This window comes from Xiphophorus hellerii, chromosome 12 (genome assembly GCF_003331165.1).
Source record: "Xiphophorus hellerii strain 12219 chromosome 12, Xiphophorus_hellerii-4.1, whole genome shotgun sequence".
NCBI lineage: Eukaryota > Metazoa > Chordata > Actinopteri > Cyprinodontiformes > Poeciliidae > Xiphophorus > Xiphophorus hellerii.
In genome coordinates, this window is record NC_045683.1 from 1,729,946 (window position 1) to 1,749,828 (window position 19,883).

The following is a 19,883-nucleotide window of genomic DNA, read 5'->3' on the forward strand; positions in this document are numbered from 1 at the left end:
AGGAGTTCGACATTGAAACCAGAGGTCATGTCGGCTTCGTTTCCTCCACGTCTTCCCTGTTCGAACAGTTCGAACTGTTCAAACTGTTCGAACTGTTCAAACTGTTCGAACTGTTCGAACTGTTCAAACTGTTCAAACTGTTCAAACTGTTCACTCTGCCAGCTCAGGATGTGAATAAATTGGTTCTGTTAATGAGATTTCTCTGACCAAAGCTTTGTTCAGAAGCGAGGAAGTGTTTTTAGATGAGAAATGAAACATCTTTAAGAATCAAGAGAGGAAGTCCAGTTCTTTCCTGCACTTAAAAATGAATCAGTAATGAGTTAGTAAAAGGGAATCGTACTCTGACCCGTCTCCTCCTCCTTGTCTTCAGATGATTATGTTCATATCTCCAGCAACCCCTGTGACCTCCACTGCACCACGACCGACGGCCAGCGGCAGCTCATGGTGACGGCGCGAGACGGCACTTCCTGCAAGTACAGCAGCTACCGCGGCGTGTGCGTGGACGGGACGTGTGAGGCGAGTCTGACCCGTTCCTGCCCTCACAGCTGTCTCCGGCTTTATGACGCCGGATTTTAGCTCCATGTTTACGGGAATTCTTGACCTTTTCCCCCGAAGTGAATGTGTGAGGTCAGACACTGATGTTGGCTGAAAAGGTCCTGTTCTCTGCAAGGTTATTAGAGTTCACTAAAACAAACAAAACAACAAAAACATTTTTGTTAACTGAAATAAATAGAAACGGTAATTAATGGGGAAAAACTAAAACTAATTGGAACTATATTGTGTGTTTATAAAGCTAAAACAAACAGAAATAATAGATATAATACCCTTTGTTTTTGTGTTTATGAATCTATTTGTTAGCTTTTTGAACTGATGTGAAATAGATTTTTTTATGTCAGCTGTCACCAATTTCTGGCACTTATTCTATTCCGTAAAATGGCGACAGCAAAAGTTTTACGAAAACTTCAGAGTCAGTTGGTTGTTCAACAATAATTAAATACATTATTAGAGAATTTTAGAAAGTATCTTCTGTTCAGTATTCATTACCCAAAGTTCAATACTTTGATCTTTTTGAATTCTGCATCTAAAAATTAACCAAAGTATGAAAAACTAAAACAACTACTGTAACTAATAAAAACTAATCTGAGACTAAACATTTAATGAATTTAGCAACTAAAACAGTTCATGTTTTACTTCCTGCTTTGGTTTGCAGCCGATCGGATGTGACGGGGTTCTGTTTTCCTCCAACACGCTGGATAAGTGCGGCGTTTGCCAGGGAGACGGCAGCAGCTGCAGCAGAGTCACCGGAAACTTCCGGCGTGGAGCCACAACGCTGGGTGAGCCTGCCGGGCTTTGACTAGACACCAAAATACAAACATCCACACGCTCAGCATGTCTGTATTCCGTCTGGTTCAGGTTATTCTTTCATCACCCAAATCCCTGAAGGATCCTGGGATATCCAGATCATCGAGAGGAAGAAATCAGCCGATGTTCTCGGTACGTTCTCTGGTCTTTTATCTAACAGAACACAGTGAATAAAAAGTAAAAAGTGAAGTCAGCTGAGTTCCCATTGTTTTGTATTCCAGCTGTGACCGACCAGGCGGGAAACTTCTTCTTTAACGGCGCCTACAAGTTGGACAGTCCGCAGAACTTCCACGCCGCGGGAACCATCTTTAAGTACCGGCGGCCCATGGACGTTTACGAGACTGGGATCGAGTACGTCGTCGCCAAAGGCCCCATCGACCAGGCCATAAATATCCTGGTACAGACGCATCAAAAAGTCCTTTTATTTCTCCTGAAATGGTTACCGTCCCCGACAGGGTTGCCAGATTGGGCGGATTTTCACCCATTTGGGCTTTTTTTTAACACAAAAAACAGCTTTTCACAACATTTGGCAGGTTTTCAAAAGCATTCAAATAGTTGTCATTGTGTGGCAGAAAAACACAAAATGCTCTAAAAGATTCTGGGATTGCATTTCTGCATTTACCTTATTAGTTAATTTATTTTGAAATCTAAGATTCTGTCATACGTGACATCATCATTAACTGCATTTGCATTGCAAACATGTGAAAATCTTTGTAGATTTTCTTCTAATGTTGAAAAAACACCATGTTGGCATTTCCATTCCAGTTTGTTCACATAATAAGTGATTTAAAAACATGCTGCACCGTCATCCTCCAACTACTTCCTGTTAAAAAAACATTAACATAAACAAATTTGGAGAAGCAGCTACTCTGCATTAGTTTGTAAAACCAGATCTCAGTGTGACTCGGCCTGATAAAATAAGCAATAAATAAATAAATTGCACGATGAATTAAAACAAACGTAATCATTTTCATTTGCATAATTTATGTTTTTTCTCTTTGGTGTTTTGGTAATGGTTTTAAAACAACAACCTCATTGTAAGTGCGGCAAGCTCTCACTAGTCTGGCCCCTTAAAGCTCTTTCGTACGCGACACGTTTCTTCTAAAAAAAAAGGAGATCTTGAATCCGACGGTCATCTTTAAGTCTTTACTGAACTTAAAAGAAAATAAAAATAACAAACAGATTCAAAACAAATAGAAAGTGACGGTCAAAAGACTGTGTTACTCTCAAGGTGCCAGACTTCTACAAAGAGCAAGTACTTTCGTCTTTCATAAACTAATTAGTCACTAACCAATCAAAAGGCACCATGTCATAAGCTCAAACACAATACAATTACAGATGCTTATCTTTTTCAAATAACAGAGTAAATAATTTAACTCACATAAACACAAAATAACATTTTGTATTAAGCTCCAAAAATGTATATATGGCTCCTACACTCATTGTTTATTGCAATAACTTCTGGGACAATTTATCATCCAGAAAATCTTTCATTACAGGTTGAGATTTGTGCTTTTTTATTTTTTAAGTTGGGCGGGTTTTACTTTGTGTTTGGGTGGAAACTGTCAGTCAGATCTGGCAACCCGGGTCCAGGATCATCTGTAAAAGTCTCTGTTGGTTCAGGTGTGGAACCAGAACGGCCGGACGCCCTACATCACCTACGAATACACGGTCCTGCGGGACTCCCTGCCCCCCGTCCCGCCGCCGCCGGTCTACACCGGGTCGGAAACGTCCGCCGCCGAGGTGTCCGTGGAGGAGGACGGCCCCGCGTCGCCCAACGGCAGCGTCTATGAGCAGAAGGTCCCCGGGGGCCCGCTGGAGGCGGGTGGGGCCGACGGGCCGAAGGGCCAGGAGACCAACGAGGTGTTTGAGGAGACGACGGCCATCGACTGCGACGAGGACGAAGCCGGGCTGCCGAAACTCACAGGTGAGGACAAAACCAGACACATTCACCTGTTTTCCTTACAAAAAGGTGAAATATTTGATTCATTTATCTTCATTTCTGATGTAAAAACCTAAAAAAAACAATTTTTGCTCCTTTCTCAAAAATAACTAAAGTTATAATATTATGACTGGATTCTTGCATTACTTTGACTTTATTCTCATAATATTTAGACTTTATTTTCAGAATATTACGACTTAATGTTTGTATTATTTCGATGTTGTACAATTTTATTCTCGTAATATGATTTTATTGTGATAATTTAATTAATCTTTTTCTTAGTATGGCCGTAATATTCTATCGTAGTATTTTGTTAAATAGTACTATTTTAAATATTTTTTTAAAAAACCTTAGTTCAAAATCAAAATGCTCAGATAATTAGTTATAAAAATGTGAAAACAAAGATTGTTTAATATCGGTGATTCTCCATGCAGAGTCAAACAGTAGATCCTCTCTACTGTAAGTCAAATATAAATCTGAGGTTTTTTTTTGTTGGCCGGGAACAGATGGGTCCAGTTTCACTGATTCTTTCATGCTCCATTTTCTGCGTGTGTGTGAGATGGCCCTTCAGGCTCTGCATTATTCAGAGAACAGACACATAAAGAAAACCAGCAGATGATGAAAAATTCAGAATTTTGTGGCGTTTTTGTCTTTTAAAAATGGCCGCATCAGAAGCATGAGCTCTAATGGCTTTGCTGCGGCCTCTCGGCTCGCTGCGCCGGCTGCAGGACTGACAGCATGTTGACTCCGTTTCCACGACGACCCAGGTTCCTCGTTTTGGCTCGTCTGTTTGTATTATTGCTTACTGAAAGCAATTACAGTTAATTGCTGACGATCATATTTTGTACTGGAATCGGTTTCTATTACACTGAACATCTTAAAGTGGAAAAGTAACTTTTCCGTTTCTGTTGCTGTTTGAGGAACTCTGTCTTCGCCCGCTGCCTTCGCTCACATCCTGTGCATGTGATTCACATTTTGCATGTTTTATGTTTCCATTTGTGTCTCAACTGCTTCTAAAAATAACCCAAACGCTTAAGAAAAAGTAAGTAGGCGTTTCTAAAACCTTCAGTCACAATTAACGGGCACTGCCCGTTACCTAGCAACGCAAGCTGAGCTCCAGCTGGTTTTAGCTCAGTTTTCACTGTACAATGGCTGCTGGAAAAGACGAGTGTTTTATTGTTGACTTCCCATCCAGAAACCACTTGCTGCATTCTTGTTGGTTGTGCAGCAGGCTCCACTTCTGCTTTTCCAACATGTACGGTTGTATAGTTGCGCAGCTATTTTCATGTGCGAGTCAGGGGCGGGGCCAGCAGCCGCTTATTTGCATTTAAAGTGACACACATCCTAAAACGGCTCAAAGTGCAGAACTGAGCAGAATAAAGTCTCGTTATCTAGGAATTATTTAAAAATGAAGTGAACATGTTTTGTAGAGACCTAACCTGAACAGGAGACCTTTAGAGCCAGTGGCGCCGCTGATCAAAGCTAATCATCTCTGATCTGGGTCAAGGAAACAGCAGCCAAACTCACGGCACCGCCAAGCCTCCCCCCGATGATGCCGCCCTGGATACTGGGCCGGACTCCACCAACCTGATCTGGCGGGTTCTGCTGGACGGACGGATGGGTCCGGATGAGCTGCTGATCAACATCTCCACCAACCAGCTGCTGACGGAGGGCGACGCCCTGTTCCCCCCCGAGGCGGGCCTGAGCGACCCGGAGCGGCCGGCCGGCCCGCTGGACCTGAACGACACGCTGGAGTTCGCTTTGGGCCACAAAGGCAACGACAGCGGGGACAACCAGAACCGCACGGCCCAGACCGGCGCCGGCCGCTCCAACAGAACCAGGTGAGATCGAACGGAACCGAACAATAATCCTATAATTTATGTTGGTTTCACCTGTTCAGCAGCCAGGAGGGAAAAAACAGAGAAAATGGAAAGAAAACACAGAAAAATCACAAATTATCCAATAATATGTGACGAGGAGTTAATAAGTTTAAATAAAACACCTGGCAGAGAAATAAATTACAAGTTTTAAGTATTAAAACTGGAAATAAATTCTGAAATAATTGATTTAAAAAATAGAATTAAGAATGAAATTAAATGGTTTCAGTGTCATGACTGGTTAGAAAGACCTTCCTGATATCTTGGATTTGTTTTCTGTTGAGTCAAAATGTTATATACTTGTGACGTTTTGAAATTTCAATAAAACAATGAAAAATAAAAATAATATTTTTAAATGATGCTCTATTGTCAGCTTGGGAACAGCTTTCAGCTTCTCTAGGCTGTTTTTTAAGTTTAATGTGTGTCAGAAGAGAAGAAAAATGTTCATTTTTCCACATTTTTCCATTTTCTTCCAGTTTTGTTCATGAAACTCAAACATTTTGCAGGCGACTGTTCGGACAGCTGACTGGCAGCAGATGGACGCTTACACACAAGTCTTAATTCAGCGATCAAAAAATGTTACTTTGATTTGTCATAATTATGTTCCAGATATCTTGAGCTCTATTTGCGGATATCTGACCCGTCAAATGTCGAATCCGGTGACATCATTTCAGACATCCGGAAAGGAAATTTGACTCATCAAAATGTAATAGAAAACATCTTTAATTTTTATTCTTACTAGTCAGGATGTAACACAAATATTTTATATTACCATATTAGATATCTGTGATGTAATTACAGATTAAACAGATTTTATGTTACAACGGCTTGCCGTAGCAGGTTTCTGTCTGCAGGTACTTCCTGTTTTCTGCGTCGCTCTGGTCCACAGTGAGCTGAAATCACATCTGAATTAAAGTTCTGGTGAATTCTGCCGGTGTTTCCTGAGCAGCGCTGCTGACCTTCTCTGTGTTCACCAGGGGGAATCAGAAGTTCTTCCAGAAGAATCTGAAGCTGAGCGCTGCAGACATGTACCGCTGGAAACTTTCCTCCCAGGAGCCGTGCAGCATGACCTGCTCCATAGGTAACGCTGCGACCCGACAGGTTCAGAGCGTCTGGAACCAGAACTTCTTCACTCTCACATGAAGCTCCTTTTAGTTTTCACAGAGGAGGGTGGCAGCAATCGCAGCTAAAAGTGTTTTTATCTTTCTGTTATTTTTAAAGGTTAGAATGTTTCACAGTAACATTAACATTTACAAGTCAATCAGTCGGTATTTACAGTACCAGTTAAATAAAACATTATATAATTTATTCAATATTTCACCTTAAAAAATATAATTTAGGGATATAGGGATATAATTTACCACAGAATTTCAGTTTTACTAAAATAATCTTAGTTTCTCTCTATTATTTCTCTTTATTAGGTAATATGCAACCACTGCAAATATTACAAACAGTCATTGTATCATCTCTGAATTTATTTTTCTAATTACAAGATTTTTCTAATTAAAAAATTAGAGCGAATTTCTAAGAAATTGTTCAGAGGAGTGCGTTTTTATATCTCATTAAATAATAAAAAATAATGATAATAATGTATCTCATTAAAACACATTTTCGAGATATAAGACTCATCTCGTAAAAACGAGAAAGTTTCTCATTGTAACCAGAATCATGATGATGTAAAACATGTTTTATTTTTGGTTTTGCATCTTGTTATAAAAGTATGCAGCAAGTTAAATTTCTCTTTATAAGACGCAGAACTTACTAAAGTGGAAAATTTTCTTGTTTCAATGAAACATTTATGATTGTCATAAAGAGATAAAGTTTTATACATTGAGAAAAGATGTTGTATCCCTTTATGACGAGAGATAAAACTCATTAAAGTAAAGGGAAAATCATAATGACTCATCTTTTGTTGTGCATCTCATTATAACTAGAACTTTCTCTTTATAACATAAAGTTATAAAAACCTTTTCATTTTAATGTGAAGTTTATAATTGTTATAACAAGACAAAATTCTATATGTCGTTATAATGAGACATAAAACTAAATCTCGTTGGAGCAAATCTCATTTTAACGAGAAATTAGGATAGTTTAGTGAATACTGACCTGGAGGAGAGGTTGAACATTTAAATAATAACTTTAGGAAGGAATAACTTTAATCTCGTCCATCCGGGTCCAGGCGTGTCCAAGTCCTTCGTCTCGTGTGTTCGCTACGACGGCGTGGAGGTCCACGACATGTACTGTGACGCTCTGACTAGGCCAGAACCGGTCCACGACTTCTGCATCGGCAGAGAGTGTCAGCCGAGGTAGAGTCGGTTAAAACGTCTCCTCCCATCATGTCCCAGTTCGTCCCAGTTTGAGGTGGATGTGGGTTTTCCAGGTGGGAGGCGAGCAGCTGGAGCGAGTGCTCCCGGACCTGCGGCGAGGGCTTCCAGTTCCGGCAGGTCCGCTGCTGGAAGATGCTGTCCCCGGGCCTGGACAGCTCCGTCTACAGCGACCTCTGCACCATGGCCGACCTGGAGCGCCCCCTGGAGAGGCGCGCCTGCAAGAGCCCCACCTGCGGCCCGCAGTGGGAGGTGGCGGAGTGGACGGAGGTGAGGCTCCACTCAGGATTCACGCGTCATCAAACTCCTTCCACTCTGGATCCAAATCTCGACACGTTTTTGTTTTATTTTCAAGTGAATTTTGTTTTCAGGAACCTCTAAGCTGTTGAAGGTCAGGGCCGGTCTAGGGCTTCTTGGGGCCCTGAGCAGATTTTCATTTGGGGCCCCCTTTCCAAAATGTCGACACCAGATTTTTTAGCATTCATAAGCTACCCTATGTGTAACACACAGGCCTGTCGCAGTAAGCAATAAATCAGTTAATTGCATAAAAAATTAAAACAAACTCAAGAATTTCTGTTTGCATCATTTATGTTTTTTTTCTCTGCTCTCTTTCTACAAAAAACTGGATGTTAAAACTCTTCAGTCTGGTGTTTTGGTCTCAACTTGATCTATTTTTAAAGACAATTTTGTTTACAGAGATTTTATGATGAATTTTATTTGTTGTTTCTATTTATTTTGGAGATTTAAAATGTCTTCCAATGTTAAATGTTCATTAGAATTCAAAGTTTGTTGAACTTTGGGAATGTCTTCTTGCATTAATAAGCCATTACCATTATATTACATGAAAATAGTCTCAATAGTATAATAGTATAAGTTTTGTAACTTCAGAGACGATTTATCTTTCAGTAAAATGTGTTATCATGACAGGCCCGTTAATATACCTGCTAACTTACATCATACCAGCCTTATTATAGCTGTTGATTTTAACCTTACAGACGTAGCAACTTAGAGAGAAATTATTTGTTTTCTTGTCTCAGGATCTAAATCTCTGCAGATGTTTTATTTTCAGTGAGTTTTATAATCGCTAAACTGTTGTAACATTTGGGATGACAGTGGCTGTCTCTGCTGCAGTGCCCGGCGAAATGCGGCCGTAAAGCTCAGGTGACGCGAGACGTCCGCTGCTCGGATGAGACCCGACCCTGTGACCCCATGACCCAGCCGCCAAACGTGAAGAACTGCACGGGGCCGCCCTGCGAGCGCCACTGGACCGTGTCGGAGTGGGGCCCTGTGAGTGTTTTCACTGGGATTTGGTTTTTAATTCACAATTACAGAAACGAGCAGGAATCCCTCATCAGCAAGAAAATAGAAAGTTAAAGATAAAATCCTTTGTCTCCAAATCATTTAAATATTTTTGACCATGTTTACGTTTCTTTATGGAACATGATGTGTAATCCTGTTCAATAAATAAACAAACAATTCATTAAATTATTGCATGAAAAATGAAAAAGGAGTTTCCATCCTGATGATTTTAATATTTTTTAACAGACATCGTTATCCATTTTCTACATGGTTTTGGTTTTCTGTATGTTTATTTTATTTATTGTTTTTGGTTGTCGTGTTTTATTTTGGATATTTAAAATACCTGCCAGTTCCAGAGTGAAGTGTTCTTTATTAAATTAAAGTTTATTGGTTTTTCAGAGGATGAACTTATAATATTATTGTATACTGCCGTTAACAGTATTATTGTTAATCATAATAATTACTGGGACATAATTATCATAATCGTTACAGGCCTAACGGTGTCTGATTTGTGTCTCCGTCGGTGGTTGCAGTGCTCCGGGTCGTGTGGCCACGGCCGGATGGTCCGACATGTTTACTGTAAGACCCCTGAGGGCCGCGTGGTTCCTGAACACCAGTGTTCCCCGGAGAACAAGCCTCTGGCCATCCACCCCTGTGGAGAGAGGGACTGCGCTCCGCACTGGCTGAGCCAGGACTGGGAGCGGGTGAGTCCAGCGTCGGCACGGCGAACCTTCACCTGGTTTATCTCCAGCAATAAATCTGCTGAGCGAGTTTCTGGAGCCGGTAAACTCTGCGTTTCTGTCTGCAGTGCAACACGACCTGCGGCCGCGGAGTGAAACGGCGGATCGTCCTCTGCGCCGGCGTCAGCGGAGGAAAGTTCCAGATGTTTGATGAAGAGGCGTGTGGAGGCGGCGAGAAGCCAGAGGATGAAGCCACGTGTTTCGAGAGGCCGTGCTTCAAATGGTACACCACGCCCTGGTCCGAGGTACGTCACTCAGACTGCGGCGCCTTTTTGTTTGTTTTATTAGCTTAATTTATGCTTCAGCGTTAAATCACATTTATTTTTATTATTGTCTTTCTATTTTCAATTGTTCAGTTTCTGTCATAACATTTTGTTTGTACTCCTCCATCAATCAAAGAACTTTTAGAAAAAGAAGATTCATGGATTGTTGGATGGTTGGTTGGATAGTTGGTTGATGGTTGGTTGGTTGATGGTTGGTTGGATAGTTGGTTGATGGTTGGTTGGTTGATGGTTGGTTGGATAGTTGGTTGATGGTTGGTTGGTTGATGGTTGGTTGGTTGGATGCCAGTCAGTTGCCATCCATTACTAGACATTCAAGTGCAGTTTTAAGGTTCATAGGTCAGAGAATGGAGTTGATTGTCGACCGTCTCCTCCAGTTAGAGTCCAGGACTTGTCATCCAGAGGTGGCGGCCATCTTTCTGTCTCTGTATGTCCTCAGTGCACAAAGACATGCGGCGTTGGTGTGAGGATGCGGGACGTGAAGTGCTACCAGGGCAGGGAGTTGGTCCGGGGCTGCGACCCGCTCACCAAGCCGGTGGCCAAGCAGACGTGCACGCTGCAGGCCTGCCCCACCGAGCCTCCAGGTAGGAGAAGGTGTGGAACACAAAGCCACTCCGACATGTCCGCCTCGCCCAACATGTCCACCACCTCCAACATGTCCGCCACCTCCAACATGTCCGCCTCACCCAACATGTCCGCCTCGCCCAACATGTCCGCCACCTCCAACATGTCCGCCTCGCCCAACATGTCCGCCTCGCCCAACATGTCCACCACCTCCAACATGTCCGCCTCGCCCAACAAGTCTTCCCATCAATACACAATAAACATAAATATAACAGGATTCAAAATGGCGCTGAACTCAATACTTTAAAATATTGAAAACCAATTAAAAAAGCACTGACTCTCCTCTTTAGAATGAGATTAAAATATAAAAATAAGTAAAATATTTATTTAAATATTAATTTAAAACTATGGTAAATTGAATTTTGATTGAACAACCAGTTCAATAATGGAATAAATCCTTTATTATTCACTGACATGCTAGCTCCTTTCAGCACAACTTCAACACAACAATCGTCTTTTAAAGTGTCCAATCAGATCAATTATGAAGCAGAAATTGTCATCGTCCATTGTTATTGTTTCGTCGCTTGTGCATCACGCAAATAGAGCAAAAAACCTGACTAATTGCGTTAACATTTTATAACACGTTAAAATCTATGTAATTAAAAATTAACGCTTGTCAAAACATGCAGGCAATCCGGTACTGACAAAAGGTAATGTCAAGTTAAAATTCTTTTATTTTACTTTACTTTAAAAACAACTGAAGCTGACAAAGCAAACAGTGGTCAACATACATTACAAAAAGAGAGAAGAAAAGCATAAAATACATCTAGATAATTAAATACATTGAGCTGCTTTATGTGTTTGTTAAATTCTTTTTTTTCTCTAATTTTCCAGGATGTTTCTCCAGCCTCTGTGCTTTGAGTAGCTTCATTGGCTGCTGTTTTTCCTGATTGTTTTCCAGATGAGAGCTGTCAGGACCGACCCTCCACCAACTGCCTGCTGGCTCTGAAGGTCAACCTGTGCAGCCACTGGTACTACAGCAAGGCCTGCTGCCACTCCTGCCGAGCCGTTCGGCCATGACGGACCGGGACACCGCAACTGCAGCGTCGCTTCAGCTCTCTTCATAAAAACACACAAATATCTCCGCCGTTTCCCTCGTCTGGTCAAGTTTCTATTGACCTGTCCAGCTTTTTAGTTAAAATCATCAGTGATTAGCTTAGATTGTTATAAATTTAAAGATGTAGAATTTGGAGGGCCGTTTGTAAAGTTACAGTCAAAAATGAACAGAAATAATTTGGGTTATTTAGCCTGTAATAATAGAAAACTAACATATTTTCATCAGGTTTTTTATTAATTCATAAATGTCACAGATTCAAGCTACATAGTCAGCTAGCAAGCTAAATACTTAAATCCAAACTAAATATTTAGATATATTTAGCTTGTAGCTAAATATTTAATTTGAAGCTAAATATTTAGCTTAACAGCTAAATATGAATTTTTGTAACCAAATATTTAGTTAGCTCCACACTAAATACTTAGCTTGCTAGTTAAATACATAACTCAATAGCTAAATATTTAGGTTGATGCTAAATATTCAGCTTTTTAGCTACATAATTAGTTTGGAGCCAAATATTTACCTTACTAATTAAATATTGAATCTAGTTAAATATGTAGCTTGTTTTTAGCAGAAGATTTAGTTAGCTTCACACTAACTATCTAGCTTACTATCTAAATATTTAATTTAGCAAACTACTTAGGTTGTTTCCTAAATATTTAGTTTGAGGCTAAACATTTAGCTTGCTAGCTAAATACTTAGTTTGGAGCCAAATATTTATTTGCCAAGATAAATATTTGACTCTAAGCTAAATAGTTAGCTTGCTAAATAAATACTTAGTTTGAAACTGTGACATTTAGAAATAAGTGACTAAAAGTTTAAATATGACTTTGAAAAACTGACTGGATAACTTTACAAACAGAACTCAATAGTAGTGATCATGTTTCATCCTCTTGTTTTCATCCTTAAATTGAAACTCATCGCCCCCTACTGGCTTGGCATGCTCACTTCAGCACTGTTTGGATTCTTTTCCAGATTCTTGAGATATTTTTGTCCGGATAATATCCGGGACAGTCCAATCGAGGCCTTTTGTTTTTAAAGCAGCTACTGTGAATAATGAGGAAACGTTTTTAAAAAGCAGAACTTTATTACATGATTTTGTTTCCTTTTTTGCTACACAGACTGTAAGTCCTTTAGTATCAGTTGTTATTGATTATTTATCAGTTATCAGTTCTGCTGTCGAGCCGAAGATGAAGATGATTTTACACCTTGTGTCATGTTCTTCGCTGCAGCAAAAATCCTAAATTATTTCCCAGCTGAATATCCTGCATGACTTTATTACAGACAGTGTTGATATTTAAGGTGGTTTTGGTGTCCGGCTCGCTGCAGCACCATGTCAGAAACATTCCCGTTGGACCCGCCTGCACCGTGCGGGAGCGTATTTATTAGTCGTAGCACATTTTCATTTATCGTGACGGTCCCGACGCCAGCTGACGGTTCTCAGTCGGGTCAACTGATGCCAGTTCTGGTCTGGTTCTCCGGAGCGCAGACAGACAGATTCCTGACACTTGAAGTATGGCTGAAATGTACTCAGATGTGTATTTTAAACTGTTGGTACTGTGTGTTTTTATATAACTGATACCTCTTTGTACAAAACTGAAGTATGAACATTGTGTACTGTTAATATTAGCTGAAAACATGAAGGTACTTTAATTTCCATTAAATAACAGCTCAAATGAAAATGTTTTCTTTTTTGTTATTTTCTCAATTTATAAACAACACGTCCAGATGTGAGATTATGGGTCATTTTTATATATTTTATAAAATCTGGAGCTGTGTCTCTGTTGTCTCTCTGACTCAAACTACTTTACTGAAATCAACTTTTAATTTTCTATTTTAAAGTTTGAACAAAGATCAAAAACTCCCAGCTTGACTTTCAAACTTATGACGGAGTTTAGAGGCCATATTAAGTTTATAAAAAAAAATAAAATGATGTGAATAAAATAATAAAATTACAAGAATTAAATTGCAATACTTCATTCTGGTATTTTTTGGACTTTATTCTCATAACAAAATTCTCATAACAGACAATTTCTACAAAAGTTTCACTTTATTTGTAACTGTTTTTGTGTGTAAAGTTTATGGTTTGCTATTATACATGTCAGTCCCTCATAAGGATCCTGTCTCTGAAAAACAGTTTCATTTACAGTAATATTTAATATATTAATAAATGTTTTCTGTTCCTGGAACTAAAGCTGGGTCAGCATACGCTCTTTAAACATTTAAAGGCAGTTTGCTGAGGAACATGAATCAACATTTTTTATTTTTATGAGTTTAAGTGAAAACAAACACGAAGTGAAATGTGTGCTAATACTAATATTTAAACAGTGGATCTCCGTCACTTACAGGAATAACACAAAGAAGCTAAACTTACATTATAATAAGTTTTTTTTATCTGAAAATTGAATCTATTTACCAATTTATTTGAAACATTATCAGAATTATTTTGTTTCCTTGAATAAAATCTGTTAAAATATGTAACTTGTTTTTTTTAAAAGTTAGATTTTTACATATATGTTAAAACTATCATTATGTTGTGATAGAATAAGACAGATAATCTAAAGAGCTCCTTTGCTTTCTCCCTGTCGTCCTACTGCCATCTGCATAAATACACTGTTCTTGGCGCTGTCAATCATCCTCCTGTATGCAGCGCTCACGTCCTCCGCTTTCTCTCTGCTGTTACAGCTCCTTCTCTACAGCCTGTCATGAATGCTAAGGCTAGTTAGCAGAACAGTGAGTTGCTTCTCTGCCGTTAGCACATCGAGCAGCACATACATGTGGATGATTGCCAGCGCTAAGACCCTCCTCCTGGCTCTGATTGGTTGTTTTTGTTGCATTTCTGCAGACAGAAGGTGGAGATTGATTTCTTTCACAGATGTCTCATATGGTGATTTTTCTAAAGTTACATACTGCAGCTTTAAATCTACTCGTATGTTTTTATTTAAATTCATAAAGAAACATCAGTAAGTCTATCATTTGGTGGTCTAGCTACCACAGATTCAGATATATTGGTTATAAATGATCATTTTGATGCTGACAGACAGAATCTGTTCAGAAACAGTTTTCAGCTGCAGACAGTTTTCCACGGCGTATCAGAGCCACTGCAGGTGGAAAGAAGGAATCATTTTTGATGTTTGAAACTCAGAAATGTCTTTTTCTCAAACATTTCAGAGATTTTTTTTACAAATGAACATATCCTTGTTTTTTCTTAGAAATTTCTGATATTAATGTGAAAATGTTTGAGTTTTTTGCCTGGAAATTTTTGAATTGTCAAACGGAACTTTTTTTTCAAGCAAATTTACAACTTTTCAAATTCAGAAATTATTTGTTTATCTAGAATATTTCTGAAATTAATATAAAAATTTCCACTGATTTTTCTCAGAAATTTAGTTTTTCTAGAAAATGTTAGTTTTTTCCAGCAAATGTTGTATTCAGAAATAATTGTGATTTTTAGAACATTTCTGAGATCAATCTGAGAATTTGTGAGTTTTTTTCTAGCAAATTCTTGGTTTTTCAAACTCAGGAATTGCGTTGTTTGTTTTTTTTCTCAAAAATGTTAGATTAATCTCAAGACTTCTGCGTATTTTGGCAGAACTTTGCTCCTTTTCTCCATCGGCCCTGATCCTGGCGGCAGCTACACGTCGGTGCTCACGCTGTGGTTCACCACCTCCTTCATGGTGTAGGAGCGGATCAGTTTTTGGTAGAAGCTGTCCAGGTCGGCGGGCAGCTCCAGGTCCTGCTGCTGCACAGTCCGGTAGCTGATCCTGCGGCCGCCGTTGCACAGCCGCTCCGGATGCTGCAGGTAGAAGGGCAGCGAGCAGCGGGCGCAGGACGGGCAGAAGGCGTGGACCCGCTGGCCCCGGCGCGGCGGCGCCGGCGGCGGCGGGGAGTAGCTGCAGGGCCCGTTGGCCTCGGTGAGGAAGGTGGGCGGGTACGACTCGAGCTCGTCGCTGTAGTGCTCCGGCGTGGGAGGCGTGGGCGGAGCGCACAGAGCCAGGGGCCGAGAGGGCGACATGGTGGACAGCTCCGGTTCCTCGTCGTCCTTCTCAGACTCCTCCGGCTTGCAGCAGTAATACTGCACAGCAATTAAACAATTAGTAACAAAACATCTTCTGTTCCTTTGAGGTGTCACACTCAAGTGATGACCTTATGTTGTGACGGTAGGAGGCGCTGTTGCAAGACAAACATTAAACACTTGAGTCGTAAAGTTTAGTCTTTTTCTGTAACTTACAGTGTGATGACAATATCTGACACGAGCTATCAAGTTCTGTGACTGTCTATATTTCCAAAATAATCATAATATTACTGTTCAAATGTTAGCTTTTGTTAGGCTTTTTACAACAGCGCCTCCTACTGTCACATATACTGTTGTCACAGAATCTGGTGTAACAGATTTTATTTGTCTCTCTAGACTCCAGACACCAAATTATATCAATCCCTCCAGTTTCTCGGGATTTCGCGATCACACAAACTCAACACACCCAGCATTTTTCACTCTAATGCATAATAGTGAGTTTATTACAAATTTCCCCCAAACATTAACATGGGCTTAAGTGATGCTAACTCCCACCTGCAGGTGGCAGTAGTCTACATAAAAACCAATAAACACATTCTCTTTGTCAACAAGCTGTTTGGCAGTTTCCAGTGGTGGAGAAAATACTTTACTTAATACTTTACTTAAGTAAAAGTACAAGTAAGTAGATAAAATGTACTCTAGTAAAAGTAAAAGTCCACACTGACTAAACGTACATTAACATTTTAATTTTAGATCGTACACAATCTGTGTTGTAAAAGAAAAGTTTTAAGGTGACGAACCTGCAGCCTACATAAACACAACACAGCGACGATGGTCAGTAAAATGACTGTAGCCAAAATTCCTCCTGCGATGACCACTGTCCCGGCTGACATCCGAAATCCTCCCCATCAACCAGCTGCAGGCGGCCAAACAAAGAGGCGACGGGACGGATAACAAGGTCAAACAGGAGAAACCAGCAGGTGGAGGGGAGGACAAATGGGAACATGGCAGAAACAGGAGATGAAGGATTATGAGAGGGAAGGTTAATGTGTTGAAATCATGACAAGAAGGAGAAACAACACAGTAAAAACTCTACATTGATTCTGTGTTTATTCTGAACAGTTCTGATTGAAAAAATGAATATTTTCCAACCATTTGTGCATTTATTGGGAAGAAAACATGAAAATCTAAACTAAACCAAATTAGATGTGGAGTTCCTCAAAGTTAAAGGCCCTAAACTTTTTAATTTATACATCATCAGGAGACGCGGTGTTACTGTCAGTCCTTATGCTGACGACTGATTACATCGCAGGTTCCACTGGTTTGACCAAAATCTGACTTTTTCATGATGTTTTAGATATTCAGTTATGAGTTATTAGAGATTAAACTGTAAATGATTATTATTTACCGAGTTTTTCAGCCAAATTCAATGCGGTCAGCCTGTCACACTGAAAAGCGTGTAGTTCACACTTCAACCTCTAGACTGGAATCAAAGCTCTTTTAATAATAACATTAGTATTAAATATGTATGTATGGACCAACATTTGTAGTATTCATGCTTCTGTTTGGCTGCATTCACAGTGAAAACGGTGCAAAGCTAATTAACTTCACTGGTCCGTAAAGGGTTAATAGAGAGTTTCACTTTTCCTGAACTGAAGGAGTAAAATTAATAAGACAAAGACAACCAGAGGAAATAACAACAAGCCAGAAACAAAAAAACTGACTGGTTTATCTGAAGAACAAGGGAACGAATTTCAAAATAAAAGAAGTAAACCACACAGTCCAAAAGGTTGAGCAGTTTAAGTTACATAACAGACCATTTATTTATTTCCTGTCAACTTCCAAACCTGAATTAAGTGGGAATTAGTGAATTAAAACACAGAAAGGCATCAGCAGCCGTTTCCCGTTCCGCCGCTGCAGGCCTCTGACTCACGCTCCTCTGCTGCCTGAACAGTTACATTTATTCAACGTTCCTTCAGTGTTTCTAAAATTAAACCAGAAATGCAGGAAACAAATGACTGTGGATGTCTTATTTGATCTGAGCCTCTGGGTGTGATGAGGCTTGAAATGTAAATCTGAGTTTAAAAGAGTTTAAAATACATTTTAATAAGCTGGACAGAAACGTTTTAGTCCAGGTGGATCAGTGATTGTTAAACGCCTCAGTGGAAATGTGTTTGTTACAGAAACACGGTTATTCTGTTGAAATAATTTGGCATTTTATAGTTTTTGTTCAGCTCTGAATATTTAGATTATTGTTTATTGCAAAGAGTTTTATCATCTTAAAATGATTCTTTTAAAAAGAAGAACAATTATTCCTGAGTTAAATCTTCAGTTCAGGTCAATCTGTGAAATAATCAATCTGAAATTATTCTTAATCTAATCTGCAGACTGGATTATAAAGAGAGATGAGATGAGAGACTCGGCTGCAGGATGCCAGGATGGTGCTGCCACCAGTGCAGAGCTTATAAAACCCTGGCAGCAGGTGTTGAGCCAGTGAGGAGAAAACATTTGGAAAACAAAGGAACCAAAACAACAGAGACCAACATGAAGTCCTGCATCCAGAGACGAGTCAGAGTTCATCTTTAAAGGCATTTTGAATTTAAAGCCACTCAAATATGAATTCTGAGGAAGTTTCTTTTGAGCAAATAAATTAAAAAACTAAAATAAAAACTAAATGAACATGTTCTCCCTGTAAAGCAGCTTCATCTGGACAGATTCAAACCATGAAAACTAAAGGAACTGATGAAGCTTCAGCAGCAGAAATCAGTTCAGATTTTCTGAAAGTGAAATGAATCAGCATCTCAGATCAGACTCACCCAGTGAAACGTCTTCCAGCTCCGCTTCAGCTAATGAAAGATGAAGCTGTTTGGAAATATTAAATGTTTACAGTGTATAAATAAGGATTTCTCTTTTTAATCATAATTTTATCAACCAAGGCTGAGACTCCAGAAACTTCAGATTTAAGGCGATAGGAAGCTTTTAAAGAAATAAAAACCGAATTAAGTTTTTTTTTTAATCTGATACTATATAAGCGTATAGTATCAAATAATTGATCTCGAATAGTTACGATCCAAAAAGATTCATACTCCTTATTTCTATTCCATTTTACGCATTTGCAGCGCTTTTTACGCATGAAACTAGCGACTCCTGCAGAGACTTCCCACCTCGCTGCAGCCACAGATTCATCCCATAAACACTCTGGGTCTTACCCGTCACTCAGTGTTTGGGTGGTCTCATGTCTCCCCCGCTTCAGGGCGCAGCGGGAGGCGGGAAGAGGTGGAACCGAGCGCCAGACTCCGAACTGGAACCAACCGATTTATCCACAGGCCGGGATCTGAGAGAACCAGAGGCAGAAACACGCACAACCAGGAGTCACCGTGGATGTGGCAGAACAGAACCGTTCTCCAGAGATGAACGGACTTTCTGTGGTTTTCCGATTTAAAGCAGCAACAAAAGTCCCGTCAGTTAAAATGTCCAGATCTTCATGGAAACAGGCAGAGCGCGGCTGACTGCAGATCAGATCACTGGTCACTGACTGCGCGCTGCGCGCAGAGGATCCGGTCTCATCCTGTCCGTGATGCTGCGTGGATGAGACAGTGCGTCACAACAAACAGAGGAAATGATCCCGCAGCATCACGTCGAAACGTCCTTTAAAGCCCAGAAATCTAAAGAGGCATCAGAGGAAATTTTCCGTCCGGAACTGAGACTTTAAACTTTGATTTTTCTTCTCTGGTTTCCGGAACTGACGCTGATTGTAGTGAAACTGTTAGATTTGGTTGATTTAAGGAAGAACGTGACTCTGAAGCTGATCTGCAATAAATAAAGGAAAAAAATTAAGTAAAATAATCCAAGTGAATTTCATGCTGAAAATTTATAATTTAATGGAAAATACACAATTATGAAATAATTTTTTTCTACATTAGCCTAATGTTGCCGTAGTTTGACACATTTTAATGGGGAATCCCTCAGGGTTTAGATTCAGTGCCTGTTGAATCGTTTCTGTGTTGGTTTATCTGACATCGTGACTCAGTGCTGACCAGTAGAGCTTTACTGAAAATGTCCTGACATTTCAAAGAGTTCCTGAAGATCTCACATCTGGAGCGGTGAACTGTAGAGAAGTTTTTCTACCATCCTGACTTTCCTCCTCCAGGAAAGAATCACAAACTGCATTTTCACTACACAACGCAAAACGTTCCACTAATGTCAGAAAAACAAAGCTTTGCAGCTGCACTGGTTCAATTAAGTAAGAAAGGCAATTAAAATCACACGTGAGGAAGTTTGCTTTAGCAGCAGGTCGTTAAGAAATATGCCGCTCCATCATCGTTCAGGGATTTCCTGTTGTCTTCTTTGTCGTTTACGCCAGTG

General features: G+C 39.9%; 2 protein-coding genes across 2 annotated transcripts in view; one reads left to right on the forward strand and one right to left on the reverse strand.

The window, feature by feature from the left end:
- Positions 1-11,850, forward strand: part of ttc16 (tetratricopeptide repeat domain 16) — a 28,056-nt gene extending 16,206 nt beyond the window's left edge. Inside the window, exons 6-19 of the mRNA XM_032577567.1 lie at positions 371-516; positions 1,211-1,334; positions 1,414-1,494; positions 1,584-1,759; positions 2,986-3,289; positions 4,812-5,145; positions 6,159-6,262; positions 7,361-7,487; positions 7,562-7,775; positions 8,637-8,792; positions 9,338-9,508; positions 9,613-9,789; positions 10,265-10,409; positions 11,351-11,850. Coding sequence (XP_032433458.1) covers positions 371-516; positions 1,211-1,334; positions 1,414-1,494; positions 1,584-1,759; positions 2,986-3,289; positions 4,812-5,145; positions 6,159-6,262; positions 7,361-7,487; positions 7,562-7,775; positions 8,637-8,792; positions 9,338-9,508; positions 9,613-9,789; positions 10,265-10,409; positions 11,351-11,469 — 2,378 coding nt within the window. The 3' untranslated portion in view covers positions 11,470-11,850. The remainder of the gene's footprint in view (positions 1-370; positions 517-1,210; positions 1,335-1,413; positions 1,495-1,583; positions 1,760-2,985; positions 3,290-4,811; positions 5,146-6,158; positions 6,263-7,360; positions 7,488-7,561; positions 7,776-8,636; positions 8,793-9,337; positions 9,509-9,612; positions 9,790-10,264; positions 10,410-11,350) is intronic.
- A 720-nt stretch (positions 11,851-12,570) lies between these two features.
- Positions 12,571-19,089, reverse strand: fam163b (family with sequence similarity 163 member B). Its single transcript, XM_032577549.1, has 3 exons — positions 18,728-19,089; positions 16,319-16,434; positions 12,571-15,578 (listed from the first exon to the last, which is right to left on the reverse strand). The coding sequence occupies exons 2-3, from the start codon at positions 16,409-16,411 to the stop codon at positions 15,138-15,140; spliced, it is 534 nt and encodes a 177-aa protein (XP_032433440.1). The 5' UTR covers positions 16,412-16,434; positions 18,728-19,089; the 3' UTR covers positions 12,571-15,137.
- Between the last annotated feature and the right edge of the window lie 794 nt (positions 19,090-19,883).

Bases quoted from the DNA above. Each gene is read 5' to 3' on its own strand.
- fam163b (XM_032577549.1), bottom strand. From the start codon at position 16,411: ATGTCAGCCGGGACAGTGGTCATCGCAGGAGGAATTTTGGCTACAGTC. The intron at 15,579-16,318 runs GTTCGTCACCTT...ATTGCTGTGCAG, and splicing joins TGTGTTTATGTAGGCTGCAG to TATTACTGCTGCAAGCCGGA.